This window comes from Belonocnema kinseyi, chromosome 5 (assembly GCF_010883055.1).
Source record: "Belonocnema kinseyi isolate 2016_QV_RU_SX_M_011 chromosome 5, B_treatae_v1, whole genome shotgun sequence".
In the NCBI taxonomy this organism is placed as follows: domain Eukaryota; kingdom Metazoa; phylum Arthropoda; class Insecta; order Hymenoptera; family Cynipidae; genus Belonocnema; species Belonocnema kinseyi.
The window spans coordinates 148133290-148151728 of NC_046661.1; the positions used below are offsets into that span (position 1 = coordinate 148133290).

General features: G+C 25.2%; 1 protein-coding gene across 3 annotated transcripts in view; it reads right to left on the bottom strand.

Annotated features, from left to right (window-relative positions):
* Positions 1 to 8805: 8805 nt before the first annotated feature.
* Positions 8806 to 18439, bottom strand: part of LOC117173269 (cell growth regulator with RING finger domain protein 1-like) — a 93620-nt gene continuing 83986 nt past the window's right edge. For 2 of the 3 annotated variants that reach the window (XM_033361741.1, XM_033361743.1), the window contains 3 exons: positions 18026 to 18133; positions 13151 to 13386; positions 8850 to 9066 (listed from right to left, as the gene is read on the bottom strand). In XM_033361741.1, the coding sequence (XP_033217632.1) occupies positions 8850 to 9066; positions 13151 to 13386; positions 18026 to 18133 (561 nt within the window). Of the gene's footprint in view, positions 9067 to 13150; positions 13387 to 18025; positions 18134 to 18439 lie in introns of all 3 variants that reach the window. The other variant, XM_033361742.1, reaches the window with a different exon arrangement.

Here is an 18439-nt window from a genome sequence, read left to right on the forward strand (position 1 = left end):
CAATTGTTAAATTTTCAATATGAAAAGGACCATTTTTATCTAAATTGTTGAAATTCGAACTATAAAATATCAATTTTTAAACAAACTGATGAATTTTTATCATGAAGATGAATTTTCTACAAAAAAGTGGAATTTTTCACAAATTAGACAAATTTTCAAAAAAATATCTTAATTTCTAAATAAAAAATATCAATTTTCAACCAAATACTTGAACTTTCAAGCAAAAAACATACATTTTCAACCAAAAATCAAATGGTTAATTTTTCTGTTAAAAAATCTAATTTTAAGCTAGAAAAAAAACAATAACAGTTAAATATTTTCAACCAAATAGTTGACTTTTCAACTAAAACATTGAACCAAAAATCTAATAATTAAATTTCCAATTATAAAATTAATTTTCAAATAAAAAATATTAATTTTTTTACAAAATAGATCAATTTTTATTTAAAAAATTAATTTTTAACCAAACAATTGTTAAATTTTCAATATGAAAAGGACCATTTTTATCTAAATTTATTGTTGAAATTCGAACTATAAAATATCAATTTTTAAACAAACTGATGAATTTTTATCATGAAGATGAATTTTCTACAAAAAAGTGGAATTTTTCACAAAATAGACAAATTTTCGAAAAAATATCTTAATTTCTAAATAAAAAATATCAATTTTCAACCAAATAGTTGAACTTTCAAGCAAAAAACATACATTTTCAACCAAAAATCAAATGGTTAATTTTTCTGAACAAAAATCTAATTTTTAACTAAAAAAAAACAATGGATTTTTTGCAAAACAGTTAAATATTTTCAACCAAATAGTTGACTTTTCAAATAAAACATTGAACCAAAAATCTAATAAGTAAATTTTCAATTATAAAATTAATTTTCACATAAAAAAAAACAATTTTTGAACCAATTAAATCAATTTTCATTCAAAAAAATTAATTTTTAACCAAAAAATTGTTGTTTTTTGTTTGTTAATTAATTATCACCTTTTATTAATTAAAAAAAAAAGAGTTCAATTTTCAATTCAATAGTTGATTATTCAACTAAAAAAAAATCATAAAAAACGCAAAAGTTAAATTCGAATTTTAAAAAATTAATTATGAACTAAAAACAAAAAATTTTTAACACAATAGTTAAATTTTGATAAAAATAAAATAATTTTTAACTACATAAATCAATTTTCCAACAAAAATGGAATGATTACGTTTTTAGATAAAATTATTTCTAAAAAATTAAATTTAATACTTACATTTTTAACTGGAAAGAAGAATTTTTAAGCAAGAAGATTTACTTGCAATATAAAAAGACAAAATTTTCATCCAAATTATTGAATTTTGAACTAGAAAAGAACAATTTTCAAACAAACTGATGAATTTTTATCATAAAGATTAATTTTCTACTGAAAGGATGATTTTTCACCATTTTTCGAACAATTATCTTAATTTCTAAATAAAATATACAAATTTTCAATAAAAATAATTTATTTTTTATCCAAAAAAGATTTATTTTCAACCAAAAATAGAATGGTTAATTTTTCTGTTAAAAATCTAATTGTTAACAACAACAAAAACAAAGGATTTTTAGCAAAACAGTTAAATATTTTCAACCCAATAGTTAAATTTTCAATTAAAACATTGAACCAAAAATCTAATAGTTAAATTTTCAGTTAAAAAAATTAATTTCCAACCAAAAAAAAAACAATTTTTGAACAAATTAGATCAATTTTCATTTTAAAAAATGAATTTTTAACCAAAAAATTGTTGTTTTGTGTTTGTTAATTAATTATCACCTTTTATTAATTTTCAAAAAAAGAGTTCAATTTTCAATTAAATAGTTGACTATTCAACTAAAAAAAAAATCATAAAAAAATGTAAAAGTTAAATTCGAATTTAAAAAAATTAATCATGAACTAAAAAAAAATAATTTTTAACAAAATAGTTAAATTTTCATGAAAATAAAGTAATTTTTAACCACATAAATAAATTTTCCACGAAAAATGGAATGATTACGTTTTTAGATAAAATTATTTCTAAAAAATTAAATTTGATACTTACATTTTTGACTGGAAAGAAGAATTTTGAAACAAGAAGATTAATTTTTGAACACTTATCTTAATTTATAAATAAAATATACAAATTTTCAACAAAATAATTTATTTTTTATCCAAAAAAGATTTATTTTCAACCAAAAATAGAATAGTTAATTTTTCTGTTAAAAATCTAATTTTTAAACTAAAAAAAACAATGGATTTTTAGCAAAACAGTTAAATATTTTTAACCAAACAGTTGACCTTTCAACTGAAAAATCATTTTAAAAAATGCAATATTTAAATTCAAATTAAAAAAAAATATATTTTAAACTAAAAAAAAATTTTTAATTAAATTATTTATTATTTACAACCACAGATGAATTTTAAAATAAAATAATTAATTCTATTATCAAACCTAAGTCAGAGAAAAAAAATCACAGAGAAGGAAAAATTGCAAAAGATTTTTCTTATAATAGAAAATAATAAAAAATAATCCAATTAAAGTAGAAATCACTATTCTAAATTTAAAAAAATGATTAAAGTAATAAAAATGTGAACTTTTCTGCAATCAGGAGTAAATTTTGGATTTTTTAAACTTATTTAGAAATAAAAATAAAAAATGTTCTTAATAACGACATTCTTTATTAAATAAATTATGTACAAGTCTCCGCGCGCATCCAGCGCGCTCCTTCATTTTTTTCACTGGAATATCGCGCATAAATTAAAGACAGTAATTAAAGTTTTTCTACTAAAATACATTGACTTCATAGGCCCTAAATTTCTACGACGAATCTATCACTAATTCTATATACAATTTCAGGTTTTATTTTCTTTTTTATTTTTATGTCTCAAGAATCAAGAGTTAAAATTAGCGTTGAGAAAAAATGCTAAAATTAATCAAATCGTTTGAGCTGACGTGGAAAAAAACTTTTTTCTCTGAAATTAAAAAAATATATAATTTAAGATTCAAATCGGTTAATATCTTTTCTATTTTTTTTTTATTTAAAAATTAAAAAAAACATTTTCGGCAAAAAAATTATGGCGAATTTTTTATATGTGTTTTTTTGCTAGAGAGCAATTAATAACAAATTAGAAACTGGAAAAAAAAATGTTCACATAATTTAGAATTTTTGGAAAAATTACACTTTTTTGAAAATTTGACATTTTTAAAATTGTACTGATTTATCATTTTTTTTTCTGAAACTAATCAATTTTTCAGACTTTCAATTTAATTATTGAAAATATTAAGACTTTTAGTTGTAAATTTTAGAATTATTAACAATTTAAATTTCAAACAAATTTTACAATTTTTTATTTGGAATTTTTCCATTTTCGTCAAAATTTTTAATGTTTAAATCTAAAATTATTGAGTTTTTATTATTATTGATTTGAGTTTAATATTTTGCAGAATTTAAAAGTCTTGAAAATTAAAATTCAATTAAATTTTTGCATTTTAACAGCACAAAAAATTTCTCAAAGAAAATGTGATAATTGATATTTTAACCAAAAAAATTTTTTCACCAAAAAGTCGAATTTTCTACAAAATAATTCAATTGTCAACCAAAAAGTTGAATTTTTCAAAAACACATTTTTAACAAACCAGTTGAATTTTTCAAAAACACATTTTTAACAAACCAGTTGAATTTTTCAAAAAGACATTTTTAACAAACCAGTGGAATTTTCAACAAAAAATGTTCATTTTATATAAAAAAAGCCGTATTTTCTATACTAATTAGACTGTCAATTAAACTTTTTTTTTAAATTACTCAATTTAATTTTAGAATTAAAAAAAATGAATTCTTAAAGAAGAATGTAATAAATTTATGCAGAAAATACGAATTATTTATTTATACTTTTTGGCTCTTGAAAAATTAATAAAAAAATAGAAAATGAAGAAATAATGTTTGCATTATTTAGATTTTTTTGAAAATGCACTTTTTTAAAAATATTTAATCCTTTAAATTATATTAATTTATCAACTTTTTCCCGAAAATAATCAATTTTTCAGACTTTGAATTTAATTTTGAACAATTTAAATTTCAAACTAATTTTACAATTTTTAATTTGGAATTTTTCAATTTTCATAAAAATTTTTTTGAATCTTGAAAAAAATGAATTTTTAACCCGAAAAGATGAATTTTTGAACAATTAGTTGAATTTTTAACCAAAAAAGATTTTCATTGCAAAAAAAAAACAGTTCAATTTAACCCGAAAAGATAAATTTTCAATAAAATAGTTAAATTTTTAACCAAAAAAATGTGTTTTCAACCGAACAAATTAATTATTTTATAAAAAAGGTAAAGTTTCAACCAAATTGTTGAATTTTCATCTAAAGAGACGAATTTTTGCAAAGAAAATATTTTCATCCAAAAAAATTAATTTTTAATAAAATAGTTGCACCTTTATTCCTGTACAGTTGAATTTTTAACCCAAAAAATTTATTTTCAAACAAGCAAATTAATTATTTCATTAAAAAGGTGAAGTTTTGACCAAATTGTTGAATTTTAAAATAAATAGTTGAATTTCCGCCCAAAAAAATATTTTAATTTAAATTAAAAAAACAGTTGAATTAAATGAGAAAATACGAATTTTTGACAAAAAAAAGTGAATTTTTAACCAAAAAAGACGGAATTTTAATTAAATAATTTAGTTTTCAACCTAAGGGAAGAATTTTCACCCAAAAAAATATTTTTGAATAAAAAAAGTGGATTTTCTACACACAAAAAAAATATTTTTTAACCAAATAGTTGAATTTTCAAAAACAAAGAAAATTTGAATTTTAAATAAAAAATAACCGAGTTCAACCAGAAAAACCAACTTTTCAAAAAAATAGTTAAATTTTCAACCAAAAATATGAATCTTTCAAAAATAAATTTTTAGCAAACCAGTGGAATTAAAAAAAAAAAAATTAATTCTCAACCGAAAAGATCATTTTTCTATTAAAAATGACGTATTTTCTATACTAGTTAGGGGTTTTTAATTTTTTAAAATATATTTTTAAATTACTCTATTAAATTTTAGATTTTTCAAACAAAAAAATATGTATTTTCAACGAAGAATTTAATCATTGAAATATTAACCAAAGAAGACGAATTTTCAACAGAAGAGATAAATCTTTAAAATAAAATGAATTTTCAACAAAATAATTGAACCTTAATCAAATTTAAATTCAAATTTTTTTTAAATTGAAAAAAAACTTCAAAGTTTAATTTTTAACCCAAAAATTAAATTTTAACCAACATTAATTTTTTACCAAAGATGGCGAATTTTCAACCAATAAAAGAGTTCAATTTTAAATAAAAAAATTTTTAATTTAAAATAAAAAGGTTTTAATTTTAAATAACAAAAATTTTAATTTAAAATAAAAAAAAAACAGTTGAATTCGAGAAGAAAAGACCAAATTTTCATGGATTTATAACGAAAAATGTAATACTTCAAACGAAGAAAAAAAATTAAAATTAAATTAAAAAAAAAAAAAATTAAATAATTTGCAAATAATAAGATTAATTTTGTTCCAAAAAGACTAATTTTCCACGAAAAATGGACAAACAAAAGTTTAAGTTAAAAAGATTAATATTTAACTAATCAAAAACAACTTTTCACCAAAATAGTAAAATTTCAAACAGGTATAGTTGAATTTAAAATTTAAAAAAAATTATTTTTAACAAAGAAGATTAATTTTCTACAAAAAAAGACAAATTTTCAACCAAATGGTTGAAATTTTGGAATTTTTAACAACAAAAATGAACTGTCAAACAAGAATATTAATTTTCTACTAAATATGGTGAATTTTCAACCGAAAAAGATTTTACTTTTAAATAAAAAATATCTTAATTTTAAATAATTTTTTTTTTAACTTTAAATAAAAAATATATTTAATTTTAAATAAAAGAGATTTTAATTTTAAATAAAAAAATTTATAAAAAAATTGAATTCAAGCAGAAAATAGAAATTTGTTTTAATTTTAAACGAAAAATTAAATAGTTCAAACGAAGAAAAAAAATTATTTAATAAAAAAATTCAATTTTTAATCAGACATGAATTTTCAACAACAAAAAATGACTTTTTTTAAATATTTAGAATTTCACCCAAATAAAGCTGAAAAAGACGAATTTTCCACCGAAAATTGAATTGCTAAAGTTGCTAAATTGCTGAAGTTGCTAATCAAAAACAGCCTTTGACCAAAATATTAAAATCTTCAATCAATAAAATGAATTTTTAATAAAATAGTTGCACCTTTATTCAAATATACTTGAATTTTAAACAAAAAAAAAAGATTTTTAACACAGAAGATTAATTTTCTACAAAGAAAGGCAAATTTTCTAGAAAATGGTTTAATTTTCAACCAAAAATATTTCCTTTATTTCAACAAAATAGTGGAATTTTCCTGGAAGAAAATTAATTTTTTGAATTTTTCAATCTAAAGGTATTTAGCACCTTTTAAGAATTTCAATTTAAAATAAATTTTCATAATCAAGTTAAATTTAAAAATCTTTAAATTTGTAAAAATGTGAGCACAAATTATTGAATTTTGAAAGTAGTAAAAAAAAATTCTTTAAGAAATTTAAATTTTACATCTAAAAATGTTGTATAATTTTTAAAAATAGGTAAAATTCATTGATGACTGAACTTAAAAAAATTGTAAATATAAGAAATTCAAGATAATTTTCCAATGGAAATTTTTGTTATTAAAAAGAAAATGGTTAGCTCAAACGCTTAGATTAGTTTTCGCATTTGCAATCCGTCCTAGTAAATATTTCTAATCCTGGAATATTTTCTATGAGCTACTATCAATAAGAGAGTTGAAATTGTATCGATCGGTTCAAAAGTCTCTAAAATAGTAAAGTTGTCACCTTTGATCCGAGCACCTTTGCATTCAGAGTGCAATCCACGACGACAAAAACATTATTCAGGATTATCACAGTCTGTGTATTTACAACTTAAACTCTAAAGTTCTTTTTTCTTAGCTTAACTTAGGCGTAACACCCCTTTAATTTCTAGGCTCAAATTTAAAACTCAAAAAAGGCAAATGCAAGATAATCTCTTCTAAATTTTCGGGAAAGGGCTCGTCCTCCATAATAATACAAAATTAAATTCTTCCGCCAAAAGGAATCTTTTTTTAGAAACTTTTAAAATTAGAAGGAAATAGTTCGAAAGAGTCAACTTAAAAAAATTCCACTTCCAGAAAATAAACTTCCAGAATCAATTTAAAAAAATCAATTTTACGAGAGTCAACTTCAAGAATATTAACTTCCAGAGTCAACTTCAAAAAATTAATCTTCCAGAATCAACTTCCAGAAATTTGATTTCCAGAGTCAACTTCAAAAAATTAATCTTCCAGAATCAACTTCCAGAAATTTGATTTCCAGAGTCATCTTCAAGAAATTTAACTTCAAGAATTTAGACTTCCAGAGTCAACTTCCAAAAATAATCCAAAGTCAATTAAAAAAAAAAATGAATTTCAAGAGAATCAACTTCAAGAAATTCAACTTCAAGAGTCAACTTCCAGAGTCAACTTCCAAAATTTAAACTTCCAGAATCAACTTCCAGAAATTTAATTTCCAGAGTCAACTTCAAGAAATTAGACTTCCAAAGTCAACTTCTCGAAATTAAATTTCCAGGGTCAACTTCAAGAAATTAAACTTCCAGAGTCAACCTCAAAAAATTCAAATTCCAGAAATTAAACCTCCAGAATGAACTTTAAGAAAATAAACTTCCAGAGTCAATTTAAAAAAATAAATTTCAAGAGAGTCAACTTCAAGAAATTTAACTTCCAGGGTCAACTTCCAGAAATGAAGCTTCCAGGGTCCACTTCAAAAAATTAATCTTCCAGAATCAACTTCCAGAAATTTGATTTCCAGAGTCAACTTCAAGAAATTCAACTTCAAGAATTTATATTTACAGAGTCTACTTCCTAATAATAAACTTCCAGAGTCAATTTAAAAAAAAAAATTTCAAGAGAGTCAACTTCAAGAAATTCAACTTTAAGAGAGTCAACTTAAAGAAATTCAACGTCCAGAGTCAACTTCAAGAGTCAAATTTTAGAAATGAAACTTCCAATCAACTTAAAAAAATTAAGCTTCCAGAATCACCTTCCAGAAATTTAATTCCCAGAGTCAACTTTAAGAAATTAGACTTCCAGAGGCAACTTCAAGAAATTAAAATTCCAGAGTCAACTTCGAGAAATTAAACTTTCAGAAAATAAACTTCCAGAGTCAACTTCAAGAAATTCAACTTCAAGAGTCAATTGAAACAATTCAAAAGCAGATATTAAACTTCCAGGGTCAACTTAAAAAAATTAAACTTCCAGAGGCAATTTCAAAATAATAAACTTCAAGAAAGTCAACTTCAAGAAATTCAACTTCCAGCAATTAAACTTCCAGAGTCAACTTCCAGAAATTGAATTTCTCAGTAAACTTTAAGAAATTAAACTTCCAGGGTCAACTTAAAGAGTCAATTTAAAAAAAATCAACTTCAAGAGAGTATAAATCAAGAAATTCAACTTCCAGAGTCAACTTCATAAGTCAACCTAAAAAGTGTCTACGTCAAAAGTGTGAACCTGAAAATAATAAACTTCAAAAGAGTCAACCTAAAAAGAGTCAACTTTTTATCAAAATCAAAGTCATAAATCAATAGTTAAAAAAAATTGGTCATTTCACCATTTCGGAATTTTTTTTGATGTCAATTTCTCATCAAACATTCAAATGGTTCATTTAATAAAAAGAAATTGAGGACGAACCGGTTGGTTTTTTAGCTCCGCGGGGGGAAATTAAGTTTAAGGACGGTTTCGGGGCTGAAAAGCAGCCGAGCTTGGTTTTTTATCGAGCAAAGCCAAGAAAGTCGGTGAGTCTATCGTTCCAGTCATGGAGCCAATGAGAAGGTCCGTGTTCCGTTCTTCTGTGCTTGCAGGGATTCACTTCCTTCTCTGGTGGCATGTACTCCTCACCCCGGATGCAAAAGTAACTTTTAATTGGACTACGGCACATGGGACACCTGTCCAATTTACCGAAACAAGAGGCGCAGATGCAAGTGTGTCTGGAAATAAAAAATGAGGGTGACAAATTCATAAAGGGAAGACTTTTTTTATATTTTTTTTCGGCTCTTAACATGGAATATGGTGATTTTTCATGAAAATATTTTTTTAAAAATTGTAAAGTTTGAACTAAAAAAGACGAATTTTAAACCAAAGAGATGAATCTTGAAACGAAAAATGGAATAGTTACATGTGTAGTTAAAACAATTACATGTGCAGACGAATCTTCATAGAAATAAAATTATTTAACAACATTTTTCAGCCTTCAAACGAAAAAAAATGAATTTTTAACCAAGAAGTTTAATTTTCTTTAAAAAGAAAGAAAAATTTTGAACAAAATACATACATGTTTAAACAAATATTTGAAATTGAAAAGAAATAATATAATTTCTTACCAAAAAGGGAATTGTTACTTTTGCCTAAAAGAACAAAAATTCTCTCCAAAATGGTTGAATCTTCAACCAAAAAAGATGAAATCTCAAAGAGAAATTTATTAGTTTATATTTCAATCAAAGAGATGAAACTTCGAAAAAAATGAATTTTTAACAAAATTGTGGAAGCTTCATAAAAATTATTTTTAATTAAATTCTTGAAAGTTTAACCTAAAAAAGGAATGTTTATCCAACAAGTTTTATTAAAAAAAAAAAAAGAATTTTGAATAAAATATGTGAATTTTCAACTAAAAAATATCAATTTAAACAAAAAAGATGAATTTTCAAACCAAAGAGATGAGTCAAGAACCAAAAAATGCATTTTTAACAACATTGTTGGACGTTCAAACCAATTATAATTGAATTTTCAAATACAAATATGAACAAAATACCTGAATTTCCAAATAAATAGTTAAATTTTTAACTAAAAAATATACAATTTTAAATAAAAAAGACCAATTTTAAACCAGAGATGCTTCTTGAATAAAAAAATTATTTAAAAAATAAACTTAAAAAATATACATTTTTAACCAAAAACATGAAATTTCAACCATAGAGATGAATCTTGAACCAAAAATGCATTTTTAAACAAATTTTTGGAGATTCAAACAAATATAATTGAATTTTCAGTCCCAAAAAATCATTTGAAGAAAATACATGAATTTTCAATCAAATAGTAACATTTTTCAGATAAAAATTACCAATTTTAAACAGAAATTGGAATAGTTACATTTCCAGTTAAAAATATTACGTATGCAAAAAAGAAAAAAAATTCTCTCCAAAATGGTTGAATTTTTTACCAAAAAAGATGAAATCTCAAAGAAAAATTTATTAGTTGATATTTCAATCAGAGGTGAAACTTCGAAAAAAATTTTTGTGAATAAAATTGTGGAAACTTCATAAAAAATCATTTTTTAATTGAATTGTTGAAACTTTAATCTAAAAAGTTGTAATGAAAAAGACGAATTTTGAAAAAAATTCGTGAATTTTCAACGAAATAGTTGAATTTTTTATTAAAAAATACAAATTTTAAACCAAAAAATATAAATATTTAACCCAAAAATACTATTTTTAAAACCAAAGAGATGAACGTTGAATCTTCATACAAAAAAATTAATTTTTAATCAAATAGTTAGACCTTCATCCAAGTACGTTGAATTATTAAACCAAAAATATTTTTATTTTAAATAAAAACGGTTTAATTCAACTAGAAAAGACAAATTTTCAACAAAAAAATCAATTTTTAATTTAAAAAATGGATTTCTAACCAAACAGATAAATTATTTAATAAAAAAGGTAATGTTTCAACCGAATTATTCAATTTTCAACCAAATAATATTTTAATTTGAAATAAAAAAAGTGGAATTAAATGAGTAAATACGAATTTTTGACAAAAAAGTGAATTTTTAACCAATAAAGACGGGATTTTAACAAAATAGTGTAATTTTCAAACTTAAAGAAAAAAAATTCAACAAAAATTTTTGAAACTTTAATCTAAAAAATGTATTTTTAACCAAGAAATTTCACTTTCTATCAAAAGAAGAAGATTTTTGAACATATTATATATATATATTTTCCAACAAATAGTTAAACTTTTAATTAAAACAGATCAATCTTTAATTTAAAAAAGACGAATTTTTAAACAAAAAAGATTAATTTTCTTAAAAAAAAAGAATTTTCAACAAAAAAAGGAATACAGCAATTTTAAATTTAAAAAATTACTGTTTAGCCAAAGAAAAACAAATGTTTACCCAAAACAATTAAACTTTAAATAAAAAAATATGCATTTTTGATCAAACTTTAGAATTTTCAAACTAAAATGAAATAATTACATTTTTGTAAAAATGACTTCTCAACTAAATAAAAATAAATTTTTATCAAAATAGTTGAATTTTCTACACAAAAGAAGACAAAAATTTAACAAAATACAAGAATTTTCAACTAAAAAGTATTAATGCGCAACAAAAAATAAAGTAGTTAAATTTTGTAATAAGAAAATTAGTTTTCCACCGAAAAGAAAAACTAATTTATAACAAAATAGTTTGATTAAGAAATAGGAAGATGAATTTTCATAAAAAACAAATTATTAAAAAATTAGTTTCAAACAAAGTAATTAAACTTGCAATCAACGAGATGAATTTGTAAGTCTTCAGCTAAAAAAAATTTTAAATTTTAAATAAAAAAACAGTCGAATTAAACCATAAAACGTAAATTTTCAAAAAAAAAAAAAAATGATTGAATTATCAACAGAAACAGATTAATTTCCATTTTCAAACGAATATTTGAATGATAAAAAGAAAATTATTTTCACTTATAACTTAATAATTAAAATTTTAAACAAGAACCAAACGGACGAATTCCCAAACAAAAATCATAAAACTTCAGCCAAAATCAGTTGCGTTTTCAAACAAATAGTTAAAATTTAATACAAAAAATTGATTTTTTCAGAAGACACTTGAATTTTAATGAAAACGTTCATTTTTAGCCGCGGAAAATGAATTTTCAAGCCACTAAAACGAGTTTTTCACTAAAAAAGATCAATTTCTAACACAAAAAGACGAATTTTCTATTTAAAAAGAAGAATCTTCAATAAAAAAGTTGCATTTTCAATCAAATAATTAAATTTTAATAAAAAAGGACGGTTTTCTATAAACAAAAAGACAAATTTATAAAGAAAACAGTTTAATTTGTCAGTAAAAAGATCACTTCTTTACAAAATAGTTGAATTTTTAACAACAAAATAAATTTTCATTGAAGTAGTCCAAATTCTAAAGAAAAAATATTATTTATGAACAAAAAATTAACCAAAAATACTTTAATTTTCTTATTGGATTATATTCATTCAAACATCCCTTAGATCCTTTCATTTAAAAAATTTCGGTAAATTCGAAATCGGATAACTATTAGAGGAGAGTGATCCTAAGTCGGCAAAGTAGGAGTTTTTATCGAAAACAATCCAGCGCAAAGTGAAGAAGTCGATTTCTTCTATTTCTCCAAATGGTCGTCCTAAGACGACACATCTTTGTCCTAAGTCGGCACACAATTTTTCCCGCTCAAATGAAAGAAAAAGGGCAGATTTTCTCAGTTTTAGGAACAGATGGATAAATTTAAACCATTTACAATAAAAAAAAACATGTCGAATTTTGTTAAATATAATCAGCAAAACGTGAATTAGAAAACGCGGAAAAAGGACACCTACCATGGACAAGCAAGATACCATAGACAAGCAACATGGAGTTGAAATACAACAAAATATAATAACACACAAATGAAAAAACAAAAAAAAGTGCCGACTCAGTACCACTGCGAATTTTTACAACTTTCATGCTGTTTCGCACACGAAACAAATCCGAATAAAAAATTGAATTAATTATGGGAAAAACACACGAAACATAAAAACCAACGCACTTAATCAATTGAAATTTTCAAAATATTTACACACAAAACGGTTAAGCCGACCCGCGCGCCATCTCTGCGAAACGCGAGAACGTCGGCTTAATCTACAGTGCCGACTTAGGATCACTCTCCCTCACATGGCCTTAAATAAAATGTTATTTAAATTTAAGTAAACTAAAAATATTCAAAAACGAGCGAAAATAGATTTTTATTAAATTAGAGCGTGAAATAAAAAGGGAAAATTTGAATTTTTTTTTACCTGCATGGTAGTAGAGCTCTTGAGAGGGGGAAATATTGGCAGACGACACAAAGTTGCTCGCCAGCGGAATTCCAGAGGGAACCTTCCGTGTCTCCAGCGCCGGATGCTACCAGCGCACCTCTACTATTGCTACCATTATTGTTGCAAGGCTCAGCCAATGCAAGAGCTGGTCCCAGCCCAGATGATACATCAGCTGCATCGTAATTGGTTGAGTTCCCAGTAGCCAAATAGAGTTGCTACAAAATTTTTTGTTTTGAAAAAGTTAAAATGAAATTTTGTTCATTCAAATAAGAAAACTCGTTCAAAACACTCCCTCTCCTACTACCAGCCCATCATTTCTCTTCCTTTCCAATATTTCCATTTTTCACGTTCCCCTGAATTCCCTCTCCTCGTTATCCCCCTATTTCCACTCCCATCATTACCCCTGACTCCCCTTCTTATCTTACACTAATTTCCCCTCACTTCCCTTACACCCGCTTCCCTAACTTTCTTATCTGTTTCTGACCACCCCTTTCCTCATTTCTACCTACTTCCCCTTCCCTTCTCTACTTCCCCACTTGTTATTTTCTCTATTTCCACTCGGCTTATTTCCCCTAACATCCTTTCTTCCCCTAGCCTCATTTCTTTTAACTCTCCTTACACTCTTCCCCTAATTTCCCCATATATTTCCTTACTTTCCCTTCCCTCATTTCCAATCACATACCCTCCCTTAATTTCCCCTCACTTCCTCTACTATTTAAATCCTCATTTCCCCTTACTTTCCCTACTTCTTCACCCTTTTTTCTCCTATTTTCACTCATCGAATTTCCCCTGACACCCTTTCTTCCCCTATGCTCATTTCATCTTACTTCCCTTACACCCGCTCCCCTAATTTTCTTATATTTTTCTGACCTCCCCTTCCCTTATTTCCACTTACTTTCCATCCCCTTCCCTACTTCTCCACTCTTCATTTTCACAATTTCCACTTAGCTCATTTTCCCTTACACCCTTTCTTCTCCTATCCTCATTTCTTCTTATTTCCCTTACGCTTTTCCCCTCATTTTCTCATCTATTTCCTTACTTTTCCTTCCCTCATTTCCAAACACTTCCCCTCACTTCTCCTCACTTCCCCTACAATTTGAATCCTCGTTTCCCTTTACTTTCCCTACTTCGTCATCCATAAATGCCCTTATCTCTACTGCCCTAATTTCTCCTGACTCTCCTGCCCCTATCATAATTTCCCTTCACTTTCTTTACACCCCCTTCCCTCATTTATTCAAGATAGATAAATTTTCAATTAATAAAGATGAATACTCAACGAAATAGTTGAATTTACAACTTATGAAGATACAAACGAATTTTCCGCCAATTGAATTCAAGTAAAAAGACGAATTTTTAAAAAAATACACGAAGTTTGTAACAAATATTTGAATTTTCAAATAGATAGTTTAATTTTCAACCAAAATATAAATTTTCAAGTCAAAAGGAAAAATATGAATTTTTGACAAAGTAGTTTTAACTTTAACCAAGTATTTGGTTTTTTAATAAAAAAAAATAAATTCGCAACAACGCATGTCATAATGAATACTTCAACCAAAAATTATTTAAATTAAAATTTTTTTTATTTCCAGTTTGAAAGCAATTTTTCAGCAACAAGAAATGAATTTTTAACCAGTGAAATTCAACTAAAAATGAGACAATTATAGCGAAGAAAATTAATTCTCAACAACAACAAAACTAATTTTTAGCAAAGTAGTTATATTTTTAAAAACAACAGTAAAATGAATTTTCCAGAAAAGAGTTCAACACTTAACCAATGAGTTAAATATTTAACCACAATTTTCCCTCTCTTAACTTCCCCAATGCTTATTTTCCTTTCTTCCCCTACCAATATGACCTAGTTCCCCTCCCTCAATTCCAATTATTTCCTCTACTTTCCCTTCCTAATTTCTTATCACTTTATTACTTCCCTCTCCTTAATTTCCCCTCTACTCACTTCTCCGTCGCTCATTTCTCCTACTCTCCCTTTCTAATTTATTATATCTTCCTTACTTCCCATTCCCCAATTTCCCCTCTCTTCACTTCCCCGACGCCCAGTTCCCCTAATACCCCTACCATTATTTGACCTAATTCCCCTCCCTTACTTCCAATTATTTCCGCTACTTTCCCTCACATCTCCTTCTTAATTTCTTATCACATTATTACTTCCCCTTCCTTAATTTCCCCTCTACTCACTTCTTCGTCGTTCATTTTCCCTACTTCCCCTTTCTCACTTCCAATTATTTTCCCTTCTTTCTCTTATTTCTCCTCCCTAATTTATTATTCCCGCCTTACTTCCCCTTTCCAAAGTTCCACTTCCTCATTGCTTATCGCTTTATTATTTCCCCTTCCTCAATTTCCCCTCTACTCAATTCTCCATCGCTTATTCCCCCTACTTACGCTTCCTCACTTCCAATGATTACCCCTTATTTCCTCTCTAATTTATTATCCCTTCCTTACTTCCCCCTCCCAAATTTTCCCTCTCCTCACTTCCACAACGCTCATTTCCCCCAATTCCCCTACCATTATTTGACCTAATTCTCCTCCCTCACTTCCAATTATTTCCTCTACTTTTCCTCATATTCACTTCCGAATTTGTTTATCATTTTATTACTTCCCCTCCACCAATTCTTCCTTTTCACACTTACCCGTCGCTCAAGTGATTTCCAAACTTATTAAGTGATTATTGAACTGTACCGTGGCACGCGTTTGAAAAAAAAATTTAATTTTCAACCAAACAAAATTTGTATCACTTCCCCTAGTTCCCCTTCCTTCATTCCACCACACCTTTCCCTTTCTAATTTCCCTCCCTCATTCCCTTCCTCTCATTACCCCATACTTCTACTACTTCCCTGTGGATAATGTCGTCTCACTGCTCCGAGTTCCCCTCCCCATTTCTCCTTATTTCCCCTACTTTCACATCCCTCACAATATCGCTCATCATTTCTCCCTACTTCCCCTCCTTGGAAAAAATAAGACGGAAGGACGGATAGCCGACAGAAGCTGTAAAAATTTCTATCCGGGGGTACAAAATATTAAGAAAATGAAATTTTTACAAAAGTCATGATTTTTCAAATAAAAAAGATGAATTTTCTAAGCAAAAAATATAATTTACAACGAAAAAATATGAATTAAAATAAGAGCTTTTTTTAACCCAACACTTTAGTTTTCTACCAATTTGTTGGATTTTTAACCCGCAAATATGAATTTTCAACAAAGTTTTTTTTATAAGCAAACAGTTGAATTTTAAACTAAAATGTTAAATAGTGGAATTTTTAATCAAAAAAGATAAATTTTCCACTGAATAGTTGAATATATAAGAAAAATTATTTTCAACCAGAAAGTTGTGTTTACAACCAAATAAGTTCGATTTTACAAAAGAGGCGAATTTAAAAAAAAAAGATACTTCTGAACAAGTTTTAAATAACAAAGTCGTTAGAAAAATTATTTTTCTACAAAAAAAAACCTTTTCTATTTAAAAAGACAAATATTTGACAGGGCAGTTAAATTTTCAACCAAAGAGAGGAATCTTAAATAAAAAATATGAGTTTTATCAAAGTTTTTCAAAATTTAATCAAGTAATTTAATTTTCAACCAACAACTTTTTCACTTTCAACCAAATAGATGAACTTTTTATCAAAAAGGACGAACTTTCTATCCGAACAGACGAATGTTTAACAAAACAATTAAATTTTCTACCACAAAAAAAGATATTTCAGTAATATAGTTAAATTTTAAACAAAATGGTTGAATTTTCAACAAAACAATTAAATTTTTTAAAAAATATATAAATATATTTTTAAAAAAACTCATTTTCAACCAAGAAAGATGAGTTTTCAATAAAAAAAAGAACGAATTATTATTTTTTTAAATAATTAAATTTATAACAAAATATTCGAATTATCAACAAAATAATTCAATTTTTCAAAAAAGGGTTGAATTTTCAACAAAATAATTCAATTTTTAATCAAATAGATGAATTTTTTTTAAGTTCATTTTCTACGATGGAAAATGAATTTTCAATAAAATAATTAAATTTTTTCAAAAAGTGGAATTATCAACTAATTAATTAAATTTTTTGCTAAAAAGTTGAATTTTCAAAAAAAGAAGTTCATTGTCAACCAACAAGGATTACTTTCCTACGAGAAAACTTAAATTTTTATACCACAGGGACAAATTTTCAAAAAAGAAAATAAAGAACGAATAATAAAAATATTTAATGAAATTAATTTTGATAATATAATACCAATAAATTACAATTGATCGAATAAAAAATAAATAATCTTAATATTAATATAATATTAACAATTATCACAAAAAGAAATTCATAATATTCAATTCATCTATTCCTTTAAATCGAAAATAAATAATATTTAATATTCACAATTTATTTTTTACTTTATTAATTATAATTAATTGGTATTATATTATCAAAATTTATTCTTTAAATTATTTTTATTGTATAATAACATTTCATAGTAGTCATTAAAAATTTATTTTTTATTATTCATGGATTATTATTAATTCGATTTGGATTCTACATTTGAGCGAAAAAAAGGAGAAATGGGAAAAATTTCTTTAAAAAAGAAAAGGGAAAAAGAAAAATTCTTTAAAAAAGGGGAGAATAGGGAAAGTTTTTTTTTTATTTCCGAGTATTATTCTATTTAATTCTCTCCCAATCTGTTGCCCGGTGTCATGTTTCATCATAAATTTTTGTTTTTGCGCCTCGTTTTTTCTTCTTTTTTTTTACTTTGAACCAATTCGAGAGGATGTGTACTTGTAAAAAAAATTCTAGTTTATGATCAGAGTTTAAAGAACACTTTCGAGCAAGATTTACGTTAACGGGATGATGCTTACCTTGAGACAGGACAACTGTCCGTTAGCCTGTTTTAAATACTGAGCGAGAATCGAGGTCGGCAGTGTACAGACACTGTCCTTAATATGGACGACATTCACCAATGCGACCTGTTGGGAAAAATACGGGAAAACCAGATTTTATTTTCATATTTTTTAAAATAAATTCCAGAAAGAAGATTTTTTTATTTTACGAATCTTCTACTTATTTTATTTTGTCGATTGTAGTAGCTTCTCTTCATAAAATATTTTTTTATTCAGGGTGGTCGCAAAAATTAATTTTTAAAATTCCCTTATTTTTCACTGACCAATTTTTTATTTTTATTGACAATTAATATGTATAGACCAGCATTTTAATCTTGCAACAATTTTGTCATAGATTTTTTTATAAACAGAATAAAATAATTACAAATAAAA